The sequence below is a fragment of the Larus michahellis genome, chromosome 9, assembly GCF_964199755.1.
Source record: "Larus michahellis chromosome 9, bLarMic1.1, whole genome shotgun sequence".
Taxonomy (NCBI): Eukaryota; Metazoa; Chordata; class Aves; order Charadriiformes; family Laridae; genus Larus; species Larus michahellis.
This window is the reverse complement of record NC_133904.1, coordinates 39,909,660-39,932,274: the sequence shown is the minus strand read 5'-3', so window position 1 is coordinate 39,932,274 and position 22,615 is coordinate 39,909,660. Positions and strand designations below refer to the sequence as shown.

The window sequence follows — 22,615 nt, the reverse complement described above, 5'->3', positions numbered from 1 at the left end:
GATAGCAGGAAGCAGGTCCCCTGTGTAAAGCCAAGTATCTTGGCTACATTAAAATTTGTTGGATCTATCATGAGAGCACCTGAGTTTCTCAAAAAGAGAAAATGGTTAGTGGAATATTTTAACATGGCACAACAACCATCTTAGTCTTGAAAATGATTAGGTGATTTTGGTTACAACTACCAAAGGAAATTGCCTGAGGTTTATGTCTGGTTTGGAAAATTCTAGTCCAAATACATGAAATAGCTAGTGAGAACAAAATCTGAAGAAAGAAAAAAAAAAAAGGCCAGTCCCTGGCAAACTTTTTTAATAAGTAGCACTACCTGCTTTGCTTTAATATCCCCATGATTTATGAGCAAAGATTAAGAAACAACTATAATACAGCCGAAGCTGTACTGAGAGGCATCGCCTGTAGGCATCTCACATCTTCCGTGAGTACTTAGAAGATCAGCATCTGGTAGGTCATTCCTCAATTCCCTTAGGCAGCCAGTTGAGAGAAGTCTATAAATTTCAGAATAAATAACTGCACTGTCATGCAATCTTTGAGCCAAGCTGCTTCTTAGGAACCACACCTTATTTAGGTCAAACTGGTGACTTTATTAGTATTGATCTTGTCAGTTGGCCAGCGACAGCATCCATGAGACTTCACAGAGCCCTGCAGGCAGCAGACCCGCCTGGGAGCTCCCCTCCCAATGGCACTGCCCTGTGTTTAATAGATTTAAATCATAACAAGCCGTAATTGCGGGGACAAGGGGTGAGAGCGAGGAGAGCGCTGGGATTAGCGTGCTCCAGACCAGAAACCGTCTGGAGAAGACGGTGTGAAATGAAGGGGGCTGGTCGAGATGCTGAGGGAGGAGAGGGAGTCTCCGGCCAGGCAAGGGCGGCGCGGAGCCGGGGCGCGGTGAGAGCTGCGGCGCTGAGGAGATGGAGAAGGGGAAGCAGCTGAGGCGCTGAGGGGGCAGAGAAGGGGACGGAGCTGAGGCGCTGAGGGGACGGAGAAGCGGAAGGAGCTGAGGGGACGGAGAAGGGGAATGAGCTGAGACGCTGAGGGGACGGAGACGGAGAAGGGGACGGAGCTTAGGCGCTGAGGGGACGGAGAAGGGGAAGGAGCGAGGCGCTGAGGGGATGGAGAAGGGGACGGGGCTGAGGCGGCGGCGCTGCCGCTCTGCGCTTCCCGGCCTGCGTTTCCCGCCGCTGCCGCTGCATGCCGCCCTCCGCCGGCGCGCGCCGGCCTGCCGCGCACCCCCAGCCCGCCAGGGGGCGCTGCTCCCTCCCGCCTCCCCTCCGAGCCGCGGAGAGGCTGCCGGGAGCCGCCATTTTCTCGGCGTGTGCCGGCCTTGGAGTGGACTTCGCAGACGGTGCCGGCAAAGAGAGGGACGCAGCGCGGTGAGTTGTCAGGCGGGCGTGGCCATGGCCGTCGGTACCCCCGAGCAGAGGGTGGGATGCGCTCCCCGGCCGCCCGCTCTGGCGGCTCTCGCTGCCCCGGGGAGCTCGGCGGGGCTCCCCGCGCAGGGCAGGGGGCTCGGTCATTTCGCGCTGCCTGGGGCCCTCCCGCTCCTCAGGCAGACGGTGCCGGGGGCTGGCGGGGGCGCCGCTGTCCCGGCCTCTCCAGGGCTACGGGGAAGGCGTTGCCATGGGAACGGGGCGCGCCCCCTCCGCCGTGAGCTGCCGGTGCGGCCGGGCCGGGCCCGCCCCCCCAGGCCAGGCTGAGCCCCGTCCCGGAGCCCGCCGCCACGCGGACGGGTCTGCCATCCCTGCGGCTTGGGGGTCCGCAAGAGACTTTCCTCTGAATAGAACGTTTCAGGTTGTGCTCTCTTTACGGCAGTAAAAGAAAAAATTTACTATGCTAATATGCGGTTTTGTGGTCGTCTTTGGTTCTTTTGACATATTTGAATATTGTCTTATCTCCCTTCTGCCCACTCTTTTTTTTTCTTGTTTTTTGTGTTTGTGTTTTTTTTCTAACAGACCCATCACTTTCTAGAATGCCCTTTCTGCTTCTCCTTAATAAAAATGCAGTTTGTTCAGGTTTTTGACGGTAAGAATTCTGCAGGAGGAAGATCACTCGGATCATGTTTTTTTCAGCTGTAATTCAGATTTCAGTTTAAGCAGTTCTCTTTTGCACAATGCCTATGTATGTATGCTGATCGGTTTCTCTTTAACAGTTAGTATATTTCTGTTTCTGTACCACGGTCTCTCTGATGCGCCTGTCTTCCTGGTAGAAGCCCTATAAATGGGTATAAGAACTATTCTTAGTCTTGGTAATTTCTGTTCCTTTTAATTGTTACTAATTTGCATCTGCTAAAAAACATAAATTTAATCTTGAAACTGCCTTTAGATACTTTTGCAGAACTGCTTCATTATCCCTTCATTGCTTCAATCATACGTTGCAGTTTTAGTACTTCATATAGCTAAGTGGGAAGTTTTTGTTTCTTAAGTGAATGTTTAGAAACTACAAGATCTTACAGTAGACCAATTTGGAAGGAAAAGCAACCAACTGGGGGAAAAAAATTACTTTTTTGTCAAATACTTTTTTTTTTCAATGTAATACTTTAACAAAGAACAGTAGGATATACATTAACTTAATCTACGCTTTGTTTATTGTGAAATAAATCACAACATAACAGAGAAGACAACAGTGAAGTATTCTCTCGAAGAAAGCAAGTTTTCATGTGATGGATTTGTTGATTAAGCTTTTATTTGGATATTTTTCATTTTCCTAAGTGCTTCAGTTTGCTATCTACTTGATTGCTTTGACTTTTTCTTTGAGGCCCTTTAAAGAACACCCAACTTTCTGTAGAAAACTTGGCACCTACAGCATTGGCCAAGAAGGGCAAAGGAACAAGTTAATGATTGTTCTGTACCTCCTCTGACCTCGCCCTTTGTAACCAGCAGCAAAAGTGAAAGAATTCTGATGAGGGTTGTTGTTTGGTTGTGGTGTTTTGTTTTTTTTACTGCTCCTACTGATACAAGGCAGACTTGCATTTGTTATCACAATAGTAAGAAAATATGTGTTCATATTTTGGTTTTTGAAGTATGAAGATGGATTTCACTTCAGGCTCCTGTGTACCTGTGATAGTGCGTCTGCTTCTGTTGCTATCCTGCCAGGGTGGGTGAGACATCCACAGGGAGCTGAAGAGTTTCAGAAAATCCAATTTATAATCAGATGCAGAATTTCCTAGGAGAGAGAAGAGAAGGCTGGTTTATTGGACCTTATTCTGTGTGCTGTTACAGTCGTTCTCCTTTTTGCTGCCCTCTAGTTGTTAATTCCACGACTTTGTTTTGCCCTCTTTGGATCTTCTGGAGTCTCCCCAATATTATGTCCCTTGCTAGTTTCAGTAAAATATCTGGATTTCAGACTTTCCTGGATTTCAGACTCTTTCAATTTTAGAATATATTTTATTTGGATTTCTTGGCCAAAGCATAGAATTTTAATTTTTTTTTTTTTTTAATCCTAGTTTTGGAGTTGTGCCTTTGTAAACTGTGCTTAAAGTTATGTGAAAAAGAAATTTTTTAACCATTGTTTTTTCTACCAACAGGAATGTAAATATTGGAGTTTGTTCTAAAGATTGGTGGGAAAATAGAGATGAAACCAGCATCTGTTTTGATTAATGTATTACTAAACTTGGTCTGATTGGATACTAATTTCTTAGGGAAAAACTATTGTAAGTACCCTTTGCGTTTTTTTTTTTCAGGAGTTAACAGCATACAGTCTTTTGCTGCTTTGTATTTTTCATAGCATGTGATCTGTCTTGTGGAGTTCTAATGCAAAATATTCCGAATGTGATGATTGAAAGTCAGACTCCAGAAATAGCAAGACTTTTGAACGTAAAAAGGTGAATGTTGAAAATATGTTAAGACTGAAGAAGGCATGCTGCAGAACTTAAATTGGATTGTCCTTCAGGACCTGGAATGCTAGAATATTAGCTGGTGATAATTCATAATAGCTCTAACTATGCCACGGAATATTTGCTCTTGCCTTTTCTCTCCTTGATTAGTTGTCAAGCTGGCACCATCAGTAAGACTTTTAGCCTCCCATATGGTGCTGTACTTTTGAGAGGGTGAGGAAGGGACAGAAGTTCATTTCATGGGAGACGATTCTACGCATCTAAATTTGGGAGCATTTCCTTTTTTAGAAATGGAAATGGTAATACTGTAAGCGTATAACTGAAAATTGTTGCAAGAGAACCTGTGTGCCTTCTGTGTTAATTTTGGACTTGATGACTATCCAAAATCATCTTTACTAGAGAGCAGGTTCTATTTTAAAACTTGCTTAATAGGATCCCGTTGAAGTTGAGAAGCCAGCCTCCGTGAACAATGTCACTCCTATCATATGAAACATAAAATGAACCTCTGCATGTTTTGCAGTTCATTGTCTTTCCTCTTGTACGTTTTGATGAGTTTCTTATTAAATAGAAAGGCAAGCAGAGTGTTTTCAACAGGTGCAACTTTCATATTTCACTTTTGGTGCAATATTATAATTAGAACTTATCTCCAAGTCATCCCAATTTCCTGGCAATTGAAAAACTAGAATATAGAGGATAATTCAAGAGAGTTTTTGAAGTTTACAAGATGATGAGTTGTGTGTGTATATCTATAAAACAGTAAAAATATATATACAAATTCACCTCATTCTTTAATGGTGAAACATTCATGCTAGTGATACCAGAAAGCATCATGATGCTGCTTCTGCATCTGGCTGCAGATAAATGAGTGATAATAATGAACTAAGAGGCACTGGCGTGGTCAGGAGTATTAGCTGGGTGGAAGCAAACACCCTTACCAGTGGGCGAGGCAGGAGGAGATGGGCTCTCTGTACTTGTCTGGTTTTACAACTTCTTTCTTTAGAAACAAGAAGATTGAGCAGTTTTGCAGTGGCATTAATTATGTTGCGGTAGCTAAAGTCCTATATCTTTATGTCTCCTTGATGAAAGACTCCCTCTTTTTCCATCTTTTTCTTCAACTGTAAGTTTGAATGATTTGTAAAAGGATGTAGCACTAAAAGCTGGAGCACGGCTGACACTGGAGAAAGGAGATATGTCTCAGGGTGATGCAAGTTTTGCTAGGCATTTTTTCCTACTGGCTATTCTACTTAATATACCCCCATTGACTGGATATTTTTTTTTGTTTCTTAACCAAAACAGCAGTAACTCAACTTTTAGCATTTACATTTCTATAGTGATATACTTTATAATCACAGATTTAAACTTTTTTATTATTATTATTTAGCTCATCCACTTCATAGTTAACAAAAGTAGCTTGTCATTTCTACTTTTAGGAGGGTAGGAACTGCATAACTTGCATGTCCCCCAAAATGTATTGGTACGCTTTATGGATGGAAGTACGCTTCAAGTTGTATTAAATACAACTTCCAAGATGTTTTCTATTAGAGAGAAAAGTTCTGAAAGTTTAGTCTGTCATCTGTAGGCAATTAATTTCAGTGGCAGCAGCTGTCAGAACTAAACCTTTGCTTTAGATAAGTTTTCCTGTGTCCAAATTAAAAATGCCGACATCTCTTTTACATTTTGCTCTCTGCTAAACACTTAGCAAGGTTTGGTACAGCTAAAATTGTTTTCTCCAGACCTTTAGTCCTTCTTCTTTCTTGGTCACTTTGGATAACACTGATTTATATATTCATTAATGGCTGTAATTGATTATGTCTTATGTTTGACTTTTGACATCTCTGTAGGACCATGTACTTAGGCTACAGGATGCCAGCTTTTTCTAGGGTGGCTAGTATTTACTCTTTCCTTCTCACACATACAGCTAAAGCTCTTCTGAAGACATTTATCTTGCAAGTTCACAAAAAGAATATTTTTTTCCTCTGCCCTTGGCAGATGCAAATTTGTTCTACCCTTACCTACTGAGAGCACTGCCATGAATCCATTCTTCTTGTTTATTTCTCTATTCCATACCCATATGACTTAAGAAAAATACAATATGAAAATCATTCTCAAAATAGTACGTTTCTATTGGCATCATTATATTTATTTCTAAGATGCAAAGAGTGTAAAAGTCTTTGTGACTGTAATCAAGAATTAGGAGGATCTAACAGCCTATTATAACCTTGAGCAGCTGACTGAGCTTCCCATCAGGGTTTATCATCATAGGAAGTAAGTAGAGTCTGTTTGAAAAACAGACAGATGAAGCTGAGCTGATGGATTTATGTAAGCTTTGGCACTGAATCAAGAGGCGGCGTGTAGATACATACCCTCTTTATAAAATAAAAAAATATCTGTAAGCTGAATTTTTTTAAAATGGCTACTGATACTTAAATGTAACTATGCTAAGATTTGTAAACACTGTTTAAATAAATCCTATGCTTCTTGTGGTTTTAATCTTTAAAAGTGCGCTTTCAGTTAGCAGCATGCACCTTCCTTGATCTAATTGCAGCTGAGCAGGCACAAAGTGAAATTCAGTGAAGTGACATATGCATAATCTGTGTGTCAGCTGGTACAGTATGTTCTGTTTGATATTTGCTTGGTGCACTACTCTCACATTTCAAAATTCAGTCAACAATATACACTAACATTGCACTCATAGTCAGCATGTCAAGCAGTAGAAGCTCCATGTTTATGTACCCTTTGGTCAGGAACATGAGGCTGTGCAAGAAGGTTTATGACTTGGAGGTTACTGCCATGCCTGTCGTGGAAGAATTAAAAATAACTCCTTATAATGCCAATCTGTTTTAGGATTAAAGATGGAAATAATAATGTCTAATAAAATATACTTAAAAGAGAAAAGCGGGTTCTGTACTTTTCCTTTGAAGCATTTCAGCTCAAAGTATTGCAATGAGGATATATTTCTGCATAAAATCATACCTTTTAATATTTTTAAACATTAATTGAACATGTTTGGCTTGCAAAACTACAATGTACAATTTTGCATTTTGCATAAGTTAACGTTTTTGCTATGGATTCTTGTCTTTATTTTTTCTTCTGAAACGTAATCAATAGACTATATAAATCGGTACTTTAGCTTGAAAGTGGGAGGTGTCTTCTGACAAATACCTTCAGATATTTAAAAGCAGGATTAAACGTGGCTCAGCTTCTCGAAGTCTTCCAGGCTAAAATAGGCTTTGTTTACATACTACATATATAAGAAGATATTTAGTGCTTCAATAATACTTTAAAAATCTCATGATTTTAAAAAGTGAAGATGCACTTCAACATTTCTGGACCTTCTACTTAATTAAATCTGTGCAGAAAGGCTTAATTAACTTCCGTATGCATAAGGTATACTCTCTGAACTCGGCTTTGCTGCTGGTATGTATCGTAAAGTCTTGTGTATGTGTCTTAGTTGGCTGCTTTTTATGAATTGACGTTTCTCAGCCATAAATCATTCAAAAATTTACCTTCAGTTATTTTTCTTCTGCAGTTAACGTTTGAGTGCTGTTATGGTGCAGGATATTGTTCTAAATCATTAATCCTGTCAGTTGGAATAAGGCAACTCTTAAAATACCTGTGTAGAAATACTATTCCTAAGTTAGTTTTAATTTTACACTTAGAACAGTTGCTTTTAACAGTTGTTTGAAATAGAAATAATTGAACCTGATGTTGCGTTTAAAGTAGTACTAATGTTGTATTTAAAGCAGTACTTAGACAGAAGAAGAGCTTGTCTCAATGCTTAATAAATACGTTTATATCTTTTTCTCTTAGATAAAATTATACTGAAATGTAAAGTAATTATGTTTAGAGGGGCTGTCGTAAGGAAAGGGCTTCATAACATGGATGGAGTGTTGTTAAAGCTAGCAGATACCTGTGAGGGATTTGTCCTGCTTCTGTCCTTGCACTATTTAGACATGGTTATGAGAGACTTCTAGAATGATGGTTGAATCTTTCTGCTCCAAAAGATTTAAGATTAAATAAAGTGCTTGATATAATTTGAAACAGTTCCTTCATATTATTTTTTTTTAATTCCCTGTGTTAGCAGAAGTATTGAAGTATTCATAGCACTGTAGAAAAAAACTGTTTGAAAGAATAAAGCTGCTAATCTCAATGTTGAGTGATGAGTGCATTATGTATAGATTATTTTTTTTTTAGTTTTATCCTAACGCTTACTTTCAATTATATTTTCCCTCAATTGTTAGAACTTCCAGTACAATACATAAAGATTTTTTTTTTCCTGCTTCAGATACCACTGTTATATCTGGCTGAAAGGCAGTTGAGGGTGGCACGGATACTGGATTTTAGGTAGTTCTGTTAATTTATTTTTGCCTAGCATCCACAGTTATTATAAGTAATCATAAAATTGAAAAAGAACATCTCCGTTAATGGAATATCATCTTCATCCTGATTTCTAGTGTTTCAGTTTAGTCTTTGATCCTCTTCTTTCCCTCTTTGTGTCTTTGCTCAAATGTCTCCTTCTCAGTTCCTTAGTGTCATTAAAACACACACACGTCTTCCTGGGAAACACCAAGAGGATCAACAGAGTAAGCGGAATACAACTAGTACAAACTGGTTTAAGTAATAATTTAAAGCTCATTCTGTTATTCCTGTTAGAAAAGTCTGTCATATATGAGACACACCACCTACATGATATTTTGAGTTTTGCAGCCTGTATTTTTAAAGGTGAGAAGTTATTTTGGGAGAAGAGGAGAAAATGCACAATTAAATGTTACATGTTTATAGACACTCTGAAAACAGTCTGCTTCAAAAGAAGTGGGGTCTTTGGAATAAAATGATCTAAAAAGTAGATGTTTACTAATTGCATGAATTAAAAAAATTTTTAGAACTTACAGCTTATTTACTAAAAAAAAAATGTTATGAGGTTTCTTAAAGCTCTCCCCCCCGCAAGATCAGAAAATTTAGGAAAAGGGTCCAGAGAAGTACTGCAAGACCCAGGCTTGCTCATGCAGTATAAAAATGATTTGAAGATCATATCTGTCCAGGGGCACTGGAGAATCTGGGTCTTAATTAAGATACAATATTTGTTTAGATTGCTTTGGTAAAATATCTTCTTTAGCTTATGAAAAATAATGACTTACTGTAAGCAGTGCATTCATGTTATAAGGAAGTTTTATGTGTATGTGTATATATGCATCTGGTATACATTAATCTATTTTTTTATTCTTTATGCATATGATACTGCTGTATCAGTTTTCTTTTTAAGAATGGCATATTTTAAGATGAGTTTTGATAACGGAGCAGTTAAGTGGTGCTTAAAACAGAACTTGTAGTTAGTTTATGAGAAGTGGGGGCATAATTAATTCTGACTCTTAAATGGCTTTTAACTTCATCTGTCATAGTCATCATTGTAGTATGTGGTCACCCCATATGGCATAAGGAACAAAAAAGCACAAACCAAGGGTGATCTTTGTGTCTTCAGTAAATTCTTGAGATCTGTTAGACTTGAACCTTTGTCTGTCTCTACCCCTGATTTCACTGAGGACAGGGAGGGCAAATTACAGAGAATGGCTGAGTAGATTGTCTGATTTGCCACAGTTATTTTGTATGCAACAGATCAAAAGGGGATTTAGAAACTCTATTCTGATTTTAAAGTAAATATAAACCAAAAAAGTAAAAATTTAATAGGATGAGTTGGTTTTTCACTGTTTCTGAACTTACAGAGAAATAAGTAAAATAGAAATGAAGGTATATTGCTATTCATGCATTGAAAGCATATGCATTTGTTTTGTTTTTTTCAATGGGCTTTTTGAAGAGGAGTCTCTGAAGGATGTGTGGTAGGCTTTGTTTGCTTTCTTCTAGAAAGTCTTTTAAGCATGCAGATAAGAAAATTAGTATGCATGTAACAGTATTTGAGTAATACAAAGTATTTTATGAATGCAGTGTTGTAGTAGTGATAGATCCATAAGGTCACTTGAGATCTTTACAGAAACAGTCCTAGAGGATTTTAAATAATGTTTTGAAAGGAAACAAATGTGAACTTTTAAACTTTTTTACAAAAATTAATTGTTTTCAATATATGTATACATTAAAAAAAAAAGTATTGTGACAGCTTTCATATTGTTACACTGATTCTACACATATTACTACATGATTCATATTACTATTACTGATTTAATTTTTTTTGCCCTTCAAAGTCAAAACAAGCATATAGGTCAGCTTTGTAGGTCAGTCCATGCAATTTATTTAGAAGCTATTTTTGAAAAGCTATTTTTAAAAACCACAGTATAATTTCTAGTATCATTACGTTAGTCACGAACTGACTTAGAGAAGGAATTAAAGCTGGTGCTCAGAAGTAGTCTTGTGTCCATGATTACCTGAAGCAAGCATGCTGGGTCTCTAACGTCATGTTTTCTCAACCTGCTTATAGGTTAATTATCTTTGTCATTTTGGCAAAGGATGCAGCGATCCTGCAACGCATAGTCATTTTAATTTTCCCCTTCCTCTTCTGAACTTTAAAAAAGGTTTTGTCTGTGCTGTAGAATCTCAATCTGCTGTTATATAAGCAATTATTATAACTATAATATCTGCATTGACCTCACAGAAAGTATAATCAATACTAATGCACGTGTTGAGGAAGCTGAATTTTTGTCTGATGGCCTACCTTAAAAAGGTGAGGACTGGACATCGATACATTTCAGGATCCATATATAAAATGGGGCAGGACAGTTGTTCAAATAAATACATAGTCTATTCTTCCTTATATGCATTTATTTTTGCCAATTGCTGAATTATTATTGCTTTGTGCTAAGAAGTCCATTTGGGCATTCTCATAATAATTTAATTTACCACTTCATAAAGGAGTAAGTTTGAGATGTGTTTCAGCAGTATCCTGTGTTTTGCCCAAGACTTTCTAAGTCAATAATATCACTGCACTTGTCAGGACGATGGATGAATTTTTACTGTTGCCTGACTTCATCCATCTTGGGATGAAGGTGGTGACTGTGTTTGTTTGTGGTTCTTGCACAGGACCTGCGGGAACCAAGTTGTTTTCTTTCATCCTTGTGAAAAAAGGGGTTGTCTGAGTGCTCTTAGCAGCCTTCTGGCACAGAAGGATGCGGGGCAGGACTAGCAGTTGGTACTCACCTTGGAAAAGTGTAGGCAGCAATAGGAATGTGGGACAGGTGGTAAGGAGAATGACATTCCTGAAGGGAGGAAAAGCTGAGGTGAGGGCAGAGGCGCAGGAACTTTTGATAGAGTGTAGGCAGGGCATGGGAAAGTGTGGAAGCAATGTGCTGAGCATGAACACTCGTGGCTGGGTAGTCCAAGACACTGATCTTAAAAGCAAAGCACAGCATTTTGGTAAAATACCCCAGTGAAACATCTGATAGTTTATTTCATGAGATATTTTGCTAAAAGGAAAACTGAGATATATGTCTTTACAATATAACATGAGTCCAAAGGTTTTTGTTCTTTTGATGATGGTTTTACCAGTTGTTGCCCATCTGTAATGGGTTTGGCAGTCATGGCCTTAATATGGGGGAAAATAAAGATAGTTGTGTTTCAGAACTGGGCTGTAAAATCTCGCAGTTGTGGTCTGGTTTAGATCAGTATTTTAAATTCAATAACTCTGTATTTCAGGTTCATAAGCCTTTTGGCAGAGTTTTGTGCCGAGCTTTTGTTAAATATTTTGTTGATTTCATTCTTCCAATGCTTGTTAAGAAGTAGAACGTGCTTTTAAAGCTCTTAAGTGTATAAACCTGTGTGTTTTCCAGGTATATTTTTATTGGCCTATAAAACTTCATGATCTTTCTGCCTTTCTTTACAGCTTTTTTTATTTTGTTTTGTTTTTAATGTTTTGCTGTTTGCCCCTGCATGGCACAGGAAGCAGGCAAGGGTGAGATGTGAGGGAAGAGACATTATTTTAGTACATAAAGGATAGCTAGTTTAATTTAGCCAGTTTCCAGGCGTGCATATGCGTATGATCTGTTCTTCTGTCTGTGAAATTAAAACATTTATTCTTTGTTTAGGAAATCTGAAGGGAGAGCCCTATTTACAAAGAGATGACGTGTAATGGCCCAGATAACTCGGAAGCTTGTGCCTCTCCAGACACTGACCATGACCAGGAATGGGCACAGGAACACTACCGACTAGGAACTTTTGTTGAATTTCCACTTGACTGTCCGGTTTCAGCATTAGCACTAGCACGAGCTGGTTTTGTTTATACTGGAGAGGGTGACAAAGTGAAGTGCTTCAGTTGCCATAAAACTATTGAAGGATGGGCACTGGGGGATTCTGCAGTTGAGAGACACAAAAACCTTTCCCCACGTTGCAAATTTATTACTGAATCTACTTTTCTGGAAAATAAGAGACATCCTGACGCCCAGAACTACCAGCATAGAACTGAAAATGGTTCCAGCAATTCAGCCCTCCCATGTGCCCTGGATGACCCATCTGATCTGGAGGCAGATTATCTTTTGAGAACTAGGCAGGTTGTGGATATGTCAGATAATTTGTATCCTAAAAACCCTGCTATGTGCAGTGAAGAAGCAAGATTGAAGTCTTTTCACAAGTGGCCCCTCAATGTCCAGTTGACACCAAAGGAATTAGCTAATGCTGGATTCTATTATACGGGTGTTGGTGATCAAGTGGCATGTTTTTGTTGTGGTGGAAAACTGAAACAGTGGGAACCCAGTGACAGAGCCTGGTCAGAACATAAGAGGCATTTTCCCAAATGCTTTTTCGTCCTGGGCCGGGATGTTGGAAATGTTCCAAGTGAATCTGTTTCCGCTGAGCTTGGGAGAAGTGGTCTGAACAGCGCACAGTATCCAAGGAATCCATCTATGGCAGAATATGGAAGACGTTTACAAACGTTTTTAACTTGGATCTATCCTGTTGACAAGGAGCAACTTGCTGAAGCTGGGTTCTATAGCATAGGTAAGCCAGACCTTAAAATGGCTAATATTTTTTACAAAGAAATATTATATGAGTGTCTTGTTATGAAAAAATAACCATTTTTTTTATTCTAATACAGAATGATTTGCCAGAATTTCTTTACTCTGTAAACTACTTTTCATAGTTCTTGTGTAAGATAATATGCATTATATCAAGTATTTTTAATAGCAAAATATAAACTTGGTCATAAATTCCTTTTTAGCAGTAAAATATCAAAGTGTATTTTCCTCGCCTGCTAAAACCCTCATAATACATCTTCCACAATGACAATTATTGAGGTTAATATTTTTTGAAAAATGAAGTGGTGTCCTCCAGATATCTACCTTAGGTGTAAGGAGTGGGCTTGTGGCTGTACAGAACCCTTTGAACAAGACAATCCAGGCTGTGTGCCATTTTATTTAGTTAACACATGTTTATCACATGCATTATCATAGCATTCAGACACCCGAAACTAGCAAATACCATTACTACCTACTGTAAAAGCTTTATGAAGACAGTGACTCCAGTGGAAGAGCTTTTAGCCATGTAGTATTTGACTTGGATAAGACTCCAACATCTTTGTGCACTGGTTTGCCAATTAGATTGAATTGAACAGTGCCATTAAAGCTCTTTGAAATTCTTCACTGAGAGATGCTGAATGCAAAGTGTTGCTATTATTAGGTCACAAAGAAAAGGGGATTATCTGGGATAATTTCTTGCTCTCCTCTTAATTGGTTTCTCTCTTAGTAGCTCTCAGAAGAACTTTTAAACCTGATTCCATTTGTTTTACTTATGGCCATAAGTAAAGCTTTTGATATATTATTGTGTGGGTGATATATGGGCAATATTTGTACCCAGTAGAACTGTTTTTATTGATTTCTTCTTGTATTCCTAAAAGTAACGAGCTTCTCACAGCCAAGTGAGATCTGTATTGTGGAGGTGCACTAAATGGGCACCAGCTTATCAGACCCGAGGGCTGTTCAAGTGACTTCTGTGAAAACTTCCTATGGCCTGAGAATTATTTATCTCTGCAGGAAAAATCTATTTGTACCTTCTCCCCTGCTTTCAATAAGCACAATATCTAAACAGTTTCTGGTGCAGTCTTTGATTACAGTAGGCATAGTGCTAGAACAGAGAGAATGCAATTTCTCCTACTGTGTCCTCAGTCAGTTAGGCTACTGCTGTATGGAGCCCATGAATCTTAATGCTGAAATGGAGGATCCAAAAGACATGTAAACATCCTTAATTCTTTGTGGTAGACTACTTCATGGTTTGTTTACCAGTGGGTTGAGCTATTTGATAATAGATTATTTTTAGCTTTCAGTCTTTATCTTCATAATTACTTGCTAAAATAAAATTCAGGAGTATTTCATGTGACTCTTACTTTGTATTTTTTAAGCTCAAGTCTCATAAACATTTGTTTCAAATTGTATGTATTATGTCCTCCTTGAAAATTGAGTTCTTCTTAGTTACAATTGCTAATCAATAAAATAAATATTTTTTCTTAATAATGTAACATTTTAGTTGAAAACTTATTATTATGCCTACTAGAAATGTGTAACTTTCTTGTCATGTGTTTCCTCAGGTAATGGTGATCATGTTGTGTGTTTCCACTGTGGTGGAGGATTGCAAGAATGGAAGGAAAATGAAGACCCGTGGGATCAACATGCCAAATGGTTTCCTGGGTAAGGTATTTTTTACTGGTTTCTTGTTGCATGTCTGAGCCTTATTTACAGAGCATACTAATAAAGGTTTCAGAAGGTTGACTATGGTTTAACATTGTTTAGATTTATGAAATTAATTTATTTTTTAGTTGCCCTCCTCTACTTCCTCCTTTTTTCATTTTTGTCATGTAGGCACCAAAGGAATATCAGTTATCTTCCAGGGTTTATGTTTTTCCTTTTCAATAATTAGAAAAGATTTTAAGTAAATTTTTGCATGGGGTCCTTATTTTTGTTTTTCCATCTGTTCTACCTTCTGTAGTCCTGCTATTTATTATATGTATGACCATTGACATATGCTTTAATGTTATATTGGAGGCCTCAAAAGAGGACATGTCATCTTTGAGGGGTAGGAGGGAGTTCTCTGAAGTGGGCGGGTAAGAGAACTAAATCTCAAGAGGCTGAGGGCACAACGAACTCGAGAAGTGATCACTCTGAAAGGTTGTCCTCAAATTGTGCCTTCTGAATAACTGTAAGTCAGTGTTGTTTGTTTGTTAGTTTGTTTGTAGAAATTATTAAAGGGGAGGGAGGATTTCTCTTTCTGTATCTAACTGATGTCTCAGCTAGCAGAATCGTGGAGTTTTGTGAATACGTACCTGATATTTATTTTTTTTCCTCATTATCCAAGAGCTACATTCTTAGCATTATTTTAATAGCTTCATACATGCCAAATTTTGTAACTTATGTCAGGATACAAAATGACAAAACTTCTGTCATGGTGCAAACAAAAAGTCTGTAGTGGTATTGAATTCAAAACATACTTCTGCATAATTTTAAAGGATTGCGGATTACAGACCCAGAAGTAGTTTTTAGAAAGATTGCCAATTTTGTCTAAAAATCTGTCTTGAGGAAAGGAGGAATAGCATATGACTCATTGTTTCTTACGGATGGATAAAAGCTGTCAAAGTTCAAATACTTAGTTACTTGTATAACATTGATAAAATCAATGTCTTTTATGCGTTAGCTGCCAAGTTTGTCTTCTGTGGTGAAAGGCTCTCTGGAAGCTCTGAAAGAAATGCCATTCCAAGTTTTTGGCTTGGTGCAGTGAATGGTCAAGATACATTGTCTTGCTGCGTTTCACTCCTCCTTCCATGGGTTTGATATGGTTTTAGGTTGCTTAAATTATGACGGATTTAATTACTTACTCACAGATCATTAACTGTCATATATGGGAGGGTTGTTTGCACATCCACTTCAGCGGCAGTGGATCAGTCTCACGGCATGCTTCCTATGTCCATGAACAGGACACCATGAAGGTGAACTAACTGCTGAAGCTAGAGAACTGTTGTGGAGGAGTTATGGCATTCCCTAAATCTTCTGGTAGGGGAGAGCTCTGCCCAGTGACTAGGACTGGTTGGAAAACAGTGAAAGAAAGCACGTAAGGCACCTGTCTGACCAGTGACTGCTTTTCTTTGATTGCAAAAGACTAAAAGAACCAACCTTTTAACATAATGTTAGTTTTTCATTGGAGTCTGTATTTTTATAAACCTGTGGCATCAGCTGTCATGGCCAACAACTCTTTAGCTTTGTGGTTCACCAAAAATGTGAAAAAAGTTAAGTACTGCTGAAATGATTAAGATGTTTTTAGAAATGTTTAAGTGAAGTTACTGATGTTGACTAAACATTTACAGATATCAAAAGCAAGCATTCTGTATGATGTAGAAAATGTATCAAAGCTTTCTGAAGTTATGTAGTCAATCTTTGTTTGCTGCTTATGCAGTTTGAGTATAACTAAATATTTTCATTTATAGGTGCAGATTTGTGAGAAAGGAAAAGGGGATAGAATTTATAAATAACGTTCACTTAAGAGGTGGATGTAGTGATCCAACAGTAAGTGTCTTGCATATTAATCAAATATCATTTTGTTAAAATAGAAAGCAATCTTAACATAATTTTCATATGAAGTTACTCTTCTCATTTTCTGGCCGTCATTTAGTTCTGCTGCTTCTTTCATTGGCAGAAAGTGAAAGACATGGAAGTGTATTTTGGTTCTGTCATTCAGGGTTTATAGATCTCCTTAGTTGGATTATGGATCACAGGTAGGGTACTTTGCATATGTTGGATATTTTGCACTGAACAAGTGCTATTTTTTTCTTATAGCCTGGGAACCTGAGGTTTACAATGAACAATTTCCTTGTTCAAGTGTAGTAGATCATTTTTCTTTTCTTGTCGGTAGAGCATTGTATGCAGTCACTAAAAAGTAAAACCAATTTTATTTTAGAATTCTTGAGTAGACTAAGGATTATATGCGTATGATTATAGCAAAGATGGGTTAAAATGAACATTTAAAACAATATGAAAGACAGAACAAAACACTGATCCCTTTGCAGTTGTTCAGAGCAAATTTAATAGTTTTAGTCAATAAAATAACTGAGATCAAATAGCTCTTTTCTGTCTTGTAACTGTATAGGTTTCTTTCTACTTTCTCCAGAATTGTAATTTTGTCTTTTTATGTTTCACTTTTAGACAGAAGCTGCTGAAGGGACAATACTTCCTGAAGGTATCTGTTTAGAAAAAACCCAAACCAAATAAACCCTGCCTATTTTGGAATATCCATATTTGCATGTATAGTAAAGAAAACGGTTAATTTTAAAAATAAAGTATGACAGGCAAATTGTTGGATGATATTTTTCATTGCTTCTAAAGAACTGCGGAATGAATGTTATTTCTCTTAGGGGAAATCTAATCATGGTTGCATAAATATTGTAAAGTAAAGATTGTAAACCATGAAAGAAAGTACGTATAGGGTGCACTCTTATTTTTATAGCTAGTAAGTATACATCAGGTATTGAATTAGGAGTGCTGTGGGATGGATGTTAAAAAATACTGAAATGAAACATCATTGTTGCTTTTCATGAGGCAGGAAGAGTTGAGCTGTTAAATGGCAAGGACTAGGAAGCTGAGAAAGCTTAAATAGCTTGTTATGTGTTCCAATATTACACATTCCTGCAATGTTTTTCACAAATACCAAGGCATAAAAAGACAAAACGGTTAAAGGGGTAGTAGGAAGACAGTCAGGCAGCTTCATCCTAGGGAAATGATAGCTGTTGCTAATAAGAGTGGTTACACAGAACCTATTTTAGAAATCTCTCACACACTACTCATTTATGAGAGTGGAAATTAGGTTTAAACTTTTGCTCTTTGAACAATCTTGTTAAGTAAAGAAGAAATTAGTCATTTACGTGTAACAGAAGAACTGGAAATAAGACACGCTGTTAACAAATGTGTTAAAAAAATTACACTGAAAAGAGAAAGGGGGAGCTCCAGCAGACTGGAAAATGGTTTCCCATAGTAGTGTGGTGTGTTACCATGAATGGGCTTACTTGCTTGCTGATTGTGCTGTGTTTTGTTTTTGTAAATCCAAATTATTTATTGTTTTTTCTTAACATATGTGTGATTATTTTTTTTTCTCCTTCCCTGAACTGAACTAAAACTAATGTAATGTTACCAAATACTTACGTACCTTGTGCCTTGGAATTTTGGATGAATTTCAGTTAACACTCAGTTATGGAATTTGTGATAGTAATTATATATGACATTTTATTTAAGAAGTTGAAGTAGTTGATTGGAATAGCAAATCTAGGAGGAATTCTATATTATAAATAGATGAAGGGAGACTGGGAAAGCTAGGATGGAAGAAATCTCAAATCTGCAGTTTTGGGTGTTTGGATAACACCGTTTTTTACAACTAGCAAAATTCTCAAATCAGAAATAGAGTTCCTTTGGCTAGATATTTGAAAAGGTGTCTTAGAGTACTATAGTGAATACTGACCAATGATCAGATTCATCCTTATTAAATTGTTGTTTGTTGTTTTGTTGTTGTTTTTTTTTTTTAATTTTTTGTTTTAGATGATCTCTTGCAGAATCCTTTGGTACAAAGTGCCATAGACATGGGTTTCAGTTTGTCTGAGATTAGGAACACCATGGAAAAGAGATTGCAGATGTCTGGAGAAAGTCACACATCTGTTGAGGATCTGGTAGCAGACTTAAGTGCTCAGAAAGAAAATACAAGGGAAGAAGAACCAAATGAAATCCCAGTTGAGCAAGATGAGCTTATTCAATTACGAAACCTCTGTGTGTACTTTCATATCGGCTCTTTAGTCTGTGAAACGTATCTTATTGTTATCTGTTTATTCTACCCTCTGATCGAAGTCTTACTTAAAATTCAAGTTACAGTGCTGTAACTTAAAATTCAAGTTACAGTGCTGTAACTTAAAATTCAAGAGATTTAATTTTAGAATTAAAAAAAAGCTGAACAAAGAGGGTTTTAAAATATTTGAGTGTAGCAGCATTTCTAAATATCATCTATAAAATAAGTAGTATTAATACCTCGAAAGTGTATAATATTGAAATAATAGTCTAGTGTGCTTCTGGGAAAGGTTATATACATGCTAATTAAAAAGCCAAAATTATTGTGATAAGGGCGTTTGAAAATAAAAGCAAGAACTATAGATGTGGGAACTCTTGGGCAATAAGAAAAAGTGTACTTCTAGATAGTGTTTCTTTTCAGTTATTTGTGTTCCAGCTATGCTGGGACATGGCAGTTGTGCTCAGAAAAGCCATTGTGGTGCACTCTGTAAATAGACCAAACCCAAGATTTCTAACTCGGGAGACATAGTTTAAGACAAGCGTATAGGTGAATTCACAGAGAGGGAAAAGACCATCTGGTTTGCTTGATAGGCAGAGATCTTACCAGCCCACTCTTTTTCATAAGATTTTTAATGGACATTATGGAGGGAAAAAGAACTTGCAGTGAAGATGGACGTGATTTTTATGGTTGGCTGTGCAGAGCTTTCCTCAAGTGGCAGGGGAAGGCTTTTGAAGTTTGCATTTTCAAATGGGGCACACTGGAATGATAAAGAGCTCATGTACAATGCAAAAATTATTACAAATATTAAGCTTTTGAAGTACGGACATTTTGAAAACAGAGGCAGGGAAGGAAATCACATCCTCATTCTTTTCATTGGGGAAACTCTCTTTTAGTAGAGGAAAAAAAATAAAATCCAAATTACTTAACCAGTATCGGCGAGCCTTTCTTTCACCTTCTGTACAAGTCTTGGGAAAGCTGTCAGTGGGAAGTCTGTGAAAAGACTGGTTCCTGATTGAAATATCCTAAATTCTGTAGATACTCCAAGGCCTTGCAAACACAGGTAGCTGAATTCCCTGCTTGCATTGGCCTGGGAGATGTAATGAGATCAGGAGGGAAAAAAAAAAAAAGAGAGGATTCCATGCTGCAGCTTGGTTTCCATCTCTTGTAATTTTTTTTCTTTTTAAAGGTGTGACCTTTAAATCATACAAAGAAAACATTGTCCTTGTGTGTAAAGAAAAAAAAAAGGAAAGAAATTCAGTGGTACTAAGTATGTTAATTTCTTTTTATGTGTTTATTTTCCTTAGATCTCAGTACTGAAGAGAAGTTAAGACGCTTGCAGGAAGAAAAGCTTTGTAAAATCTGTATGGCGAAAGACATATCAGTCGTCCTCATTCCCTGTGGTCACCTAGTTGCCTGTAAGGGATGTGCTGAAGCACTTCATGAATGCCCCCTGTGTCGTGCAAATATTATGAAAAGACAGGAAATTTTCATGTATTAGTGAAATGTACAGCATATGAATGCAAACGTTCACTTTTTTTATTGCTTTAAATACATGTAATGTAATGTAAAAAATGTCGTTAATTCCAGGATGTAATCATATGGCAGTATTTATATTTTTCTGCCGTTAAACTTTACATACATTTTAACATCTTAAAAATTATTTTCCTTAAGTGAATTTTTTGTATGTAAAAACCAATATTGAAAGGCAATTATATATATTCTGTAACTGCAGCTCATAGACCTGATTTGGGAAGGTCTAAGTAATGCAAAGCTTTATTTATAGATCATTCCTTCGCTTCACTTTGGTAGGACTCTGTGGCTGAAGTTTGTGCAAATACAGTTGCATAAAGAGTCTGGACCGATGATAAAATTTGTAAATAAGTGAATTAAAAAAATTATTGTATACATGTATAGTATATCTGAGATTTTTAGCTTCTCAAGCACATTGTGTAAGATTGGAAATGCTATCTTATTTCTGTAACTTTGGTTGTGACGTAATTCAGATAATACACGTAAACCTGCTGCTACAATATTTCACCTTAGGTTTGCTACTGCGACTTCCTAAGTGTCTGTTTTGATATATAATTCCTGTCTCCCCATTTATTTTTTTCTCTGGGTTAGATGTATAAATTGACTTCAGTAAACTGGTTTTAGCCATCCATTTTTCACAAAAATACCTCTGTGTATAAAATGTACATTTATTTCATTATTTCATATTAAGAGAGAACTAAACAGAAATGAAGGAGACCTTACATACCTTGTGCCCTTCATGAAAGGAGTGATCTCACTTTAAATTGCCCCCTATACAAAAATTTGTTCATTGTTTGATTTTTTTTCCTTATTTTTTTTAACACTTAGCATTACCATAACTCATTTATGTGCTAATACTTTGCAGTGCTTCTGTCTGTTTCCATTGTTTCGTAAGAAACGATTAAACTCTATCTCCATCAAAATGCGTTTGTTTTTTTTTTTTTAATTCACCAGTAATGTTAGAAATCTTTCATTTTTGTTCTTGTCAGTTTGCAGCATTTAAATTAAAAAGTTGATATATCTTCTAGTGAGAGTCACCTTAAAATACTTAATAAACTATTTCTTACTGGACTGATCCTCAATTTTCCAATTAAAAAAGTATCATAGCTTTGCATTTAAATTCAGATGGTTTACGATCGCTCTACTTCATGTGACTTCCTTATTTTGTGAAGCTGCTATTTTATTTTGTGTATATATTTTTATCTTTGAGTCCTACACACTAATAGATTTAGAATATAGAATATATGGAGTATAATTTTTCACATAATAAAAGTTTTAAATCCAATACACAGACATTTAATGTATACTTTTTCTATTTTTTTAAATATATGCTGTGATTATATGCTGGTGTAATGTTATGAGTATTTAAAATAAAGTGCAACCCAGTTGCTCCTTGATCAGCGTACTTGATTCTTACATGCAAAAACAAAAATCATAACAGAAGGTTGCTTTCTGTTGCTTTTTTGTTTTGTAAACCAACTGTTATTAATTTAACCTGAATGTTATTAAGTATAACAAATATATTTAATCGGAAAGGAAATAAAATCTATTGTTTGTATAAATAAACTTTTGTTAACTATAAAATCAAAATATTTTTTGTCATAAATTTGTTCTTAGGAACACAGCATGACTAGAACTTCATAAAGAATTCATCAGAGAAAGGTTTTATTTTGCCTTTTTGTGCCTTTGTGAAGAGTTTAGCGTTTCAGACAATTCATGCACACAGGGATTTTTCAGGACAGATACAGGCGGGCAACTGACAGGCTTGTCTCTAGCTCCCATTTTCCCTTACAGGGAGGGTTTTCTCTACTTTTCAAGGGAAATTCAAGGATGGGTGTTTGCCTATGAGCCAGTATATCTCGCCTGAAATAGCTCGTTTAGTTTCCGTGTTCTGCTGACTTGCTTCAGCAGATGGTTTGTTACCTAACCTTGACCGAAGTCACGCGAGAGACTATCTGGCTGCGCTGGATCCAACCTACAGGCTGCAGAACTCGGCACGTGGCTCGACAAAGCCCTCTTCGGGAAAGAGATTGACCAAATTTTACTTAGAACGGTTAGAAAACTAAATCCTAGTAAGGAGATGACTTCGGATGGAAGTATAGTATGTAAAGTCTCTGAGAAAAGCCTGGAAGTAGGTCACAAATACTGAAACTGAACTGAAGTTCTGAGCTGAAAGGGAGCGCAAACGCATTGTCCAAATATGTGAGCAAATAGCATAAACGCTTCGTGTTAAAGCTTGTTAACTTTTAAAAGGTATACTGTATCCCTTATTGTAACTTTTTGATAAATATTATTAAAAACTTAGCGATAATAGCAATTCAAATTACAATCACTTAGGCACATTAAAGGGTTAAAAGCCTGTTGGTGAGATGACAGAATAACTGCTCTGTAGGTTTAGGTCTTTTAAAAAACTATAATCAGAGTTCTATTCAGACTAAATGTGAAAAAATAATTGGCATAGTCATCAAATTTTGACAGCTTGAATTAGGAACGTGTTTTGT

At 37.1% G+C, this 22,615-nt stretch overlaps 1 protein-coding gene across 9 annotated transcripts; it reads left to right on the top strand.

The window, feature by feature from the left end:
• Window positions 1-1,251: 1,251 nt before the first annotated feature.
• Window positions 1,252-21,704, top strand: XIAP (X-linked inhibitor of apoptosis). Of its 9 annotated transcripts, XM_074600610.1 has the most exons (8): window positions 1,284-1,383; window positions 3,534-3,659; window positions 11,870-12,776; window positions 14,359-14,458; window positions 16,246-16,324; window positions 16,961-16,994; window positions 18,344-18,568; window positions 19,889-21,704. In XM_074600610.1, exons 3-8 carry the CDS (start codon window positions 11,903-11,905, stop codon window positions 20,080-20,082), a joined length of 1,506 nt encoding a protein of 501 aa, XP_074456711.1. In that variant the 5' UTR covers window positions 1,284-1,383; window positions 3,534-3,659; window positions 11,870-11,902; the 3' UTR covers window positions 20,083-21,704. The 9 variants fall into 9 exon arrangements, with proteins under 9 accessions (XP_074456709.1, XP_074456715.1, XP_074456711.1 ...); XM_074600608.1 differs by lacking the exon at window positions 3,534-3,659 and having other exon boundaries at window positions 1,252-1,383; XM_074600615.1 differs by lacking the exon at window positions 18,344-18,568.
• Window positions 21,705-22,615: the final 911 nt, after the last annotated feature.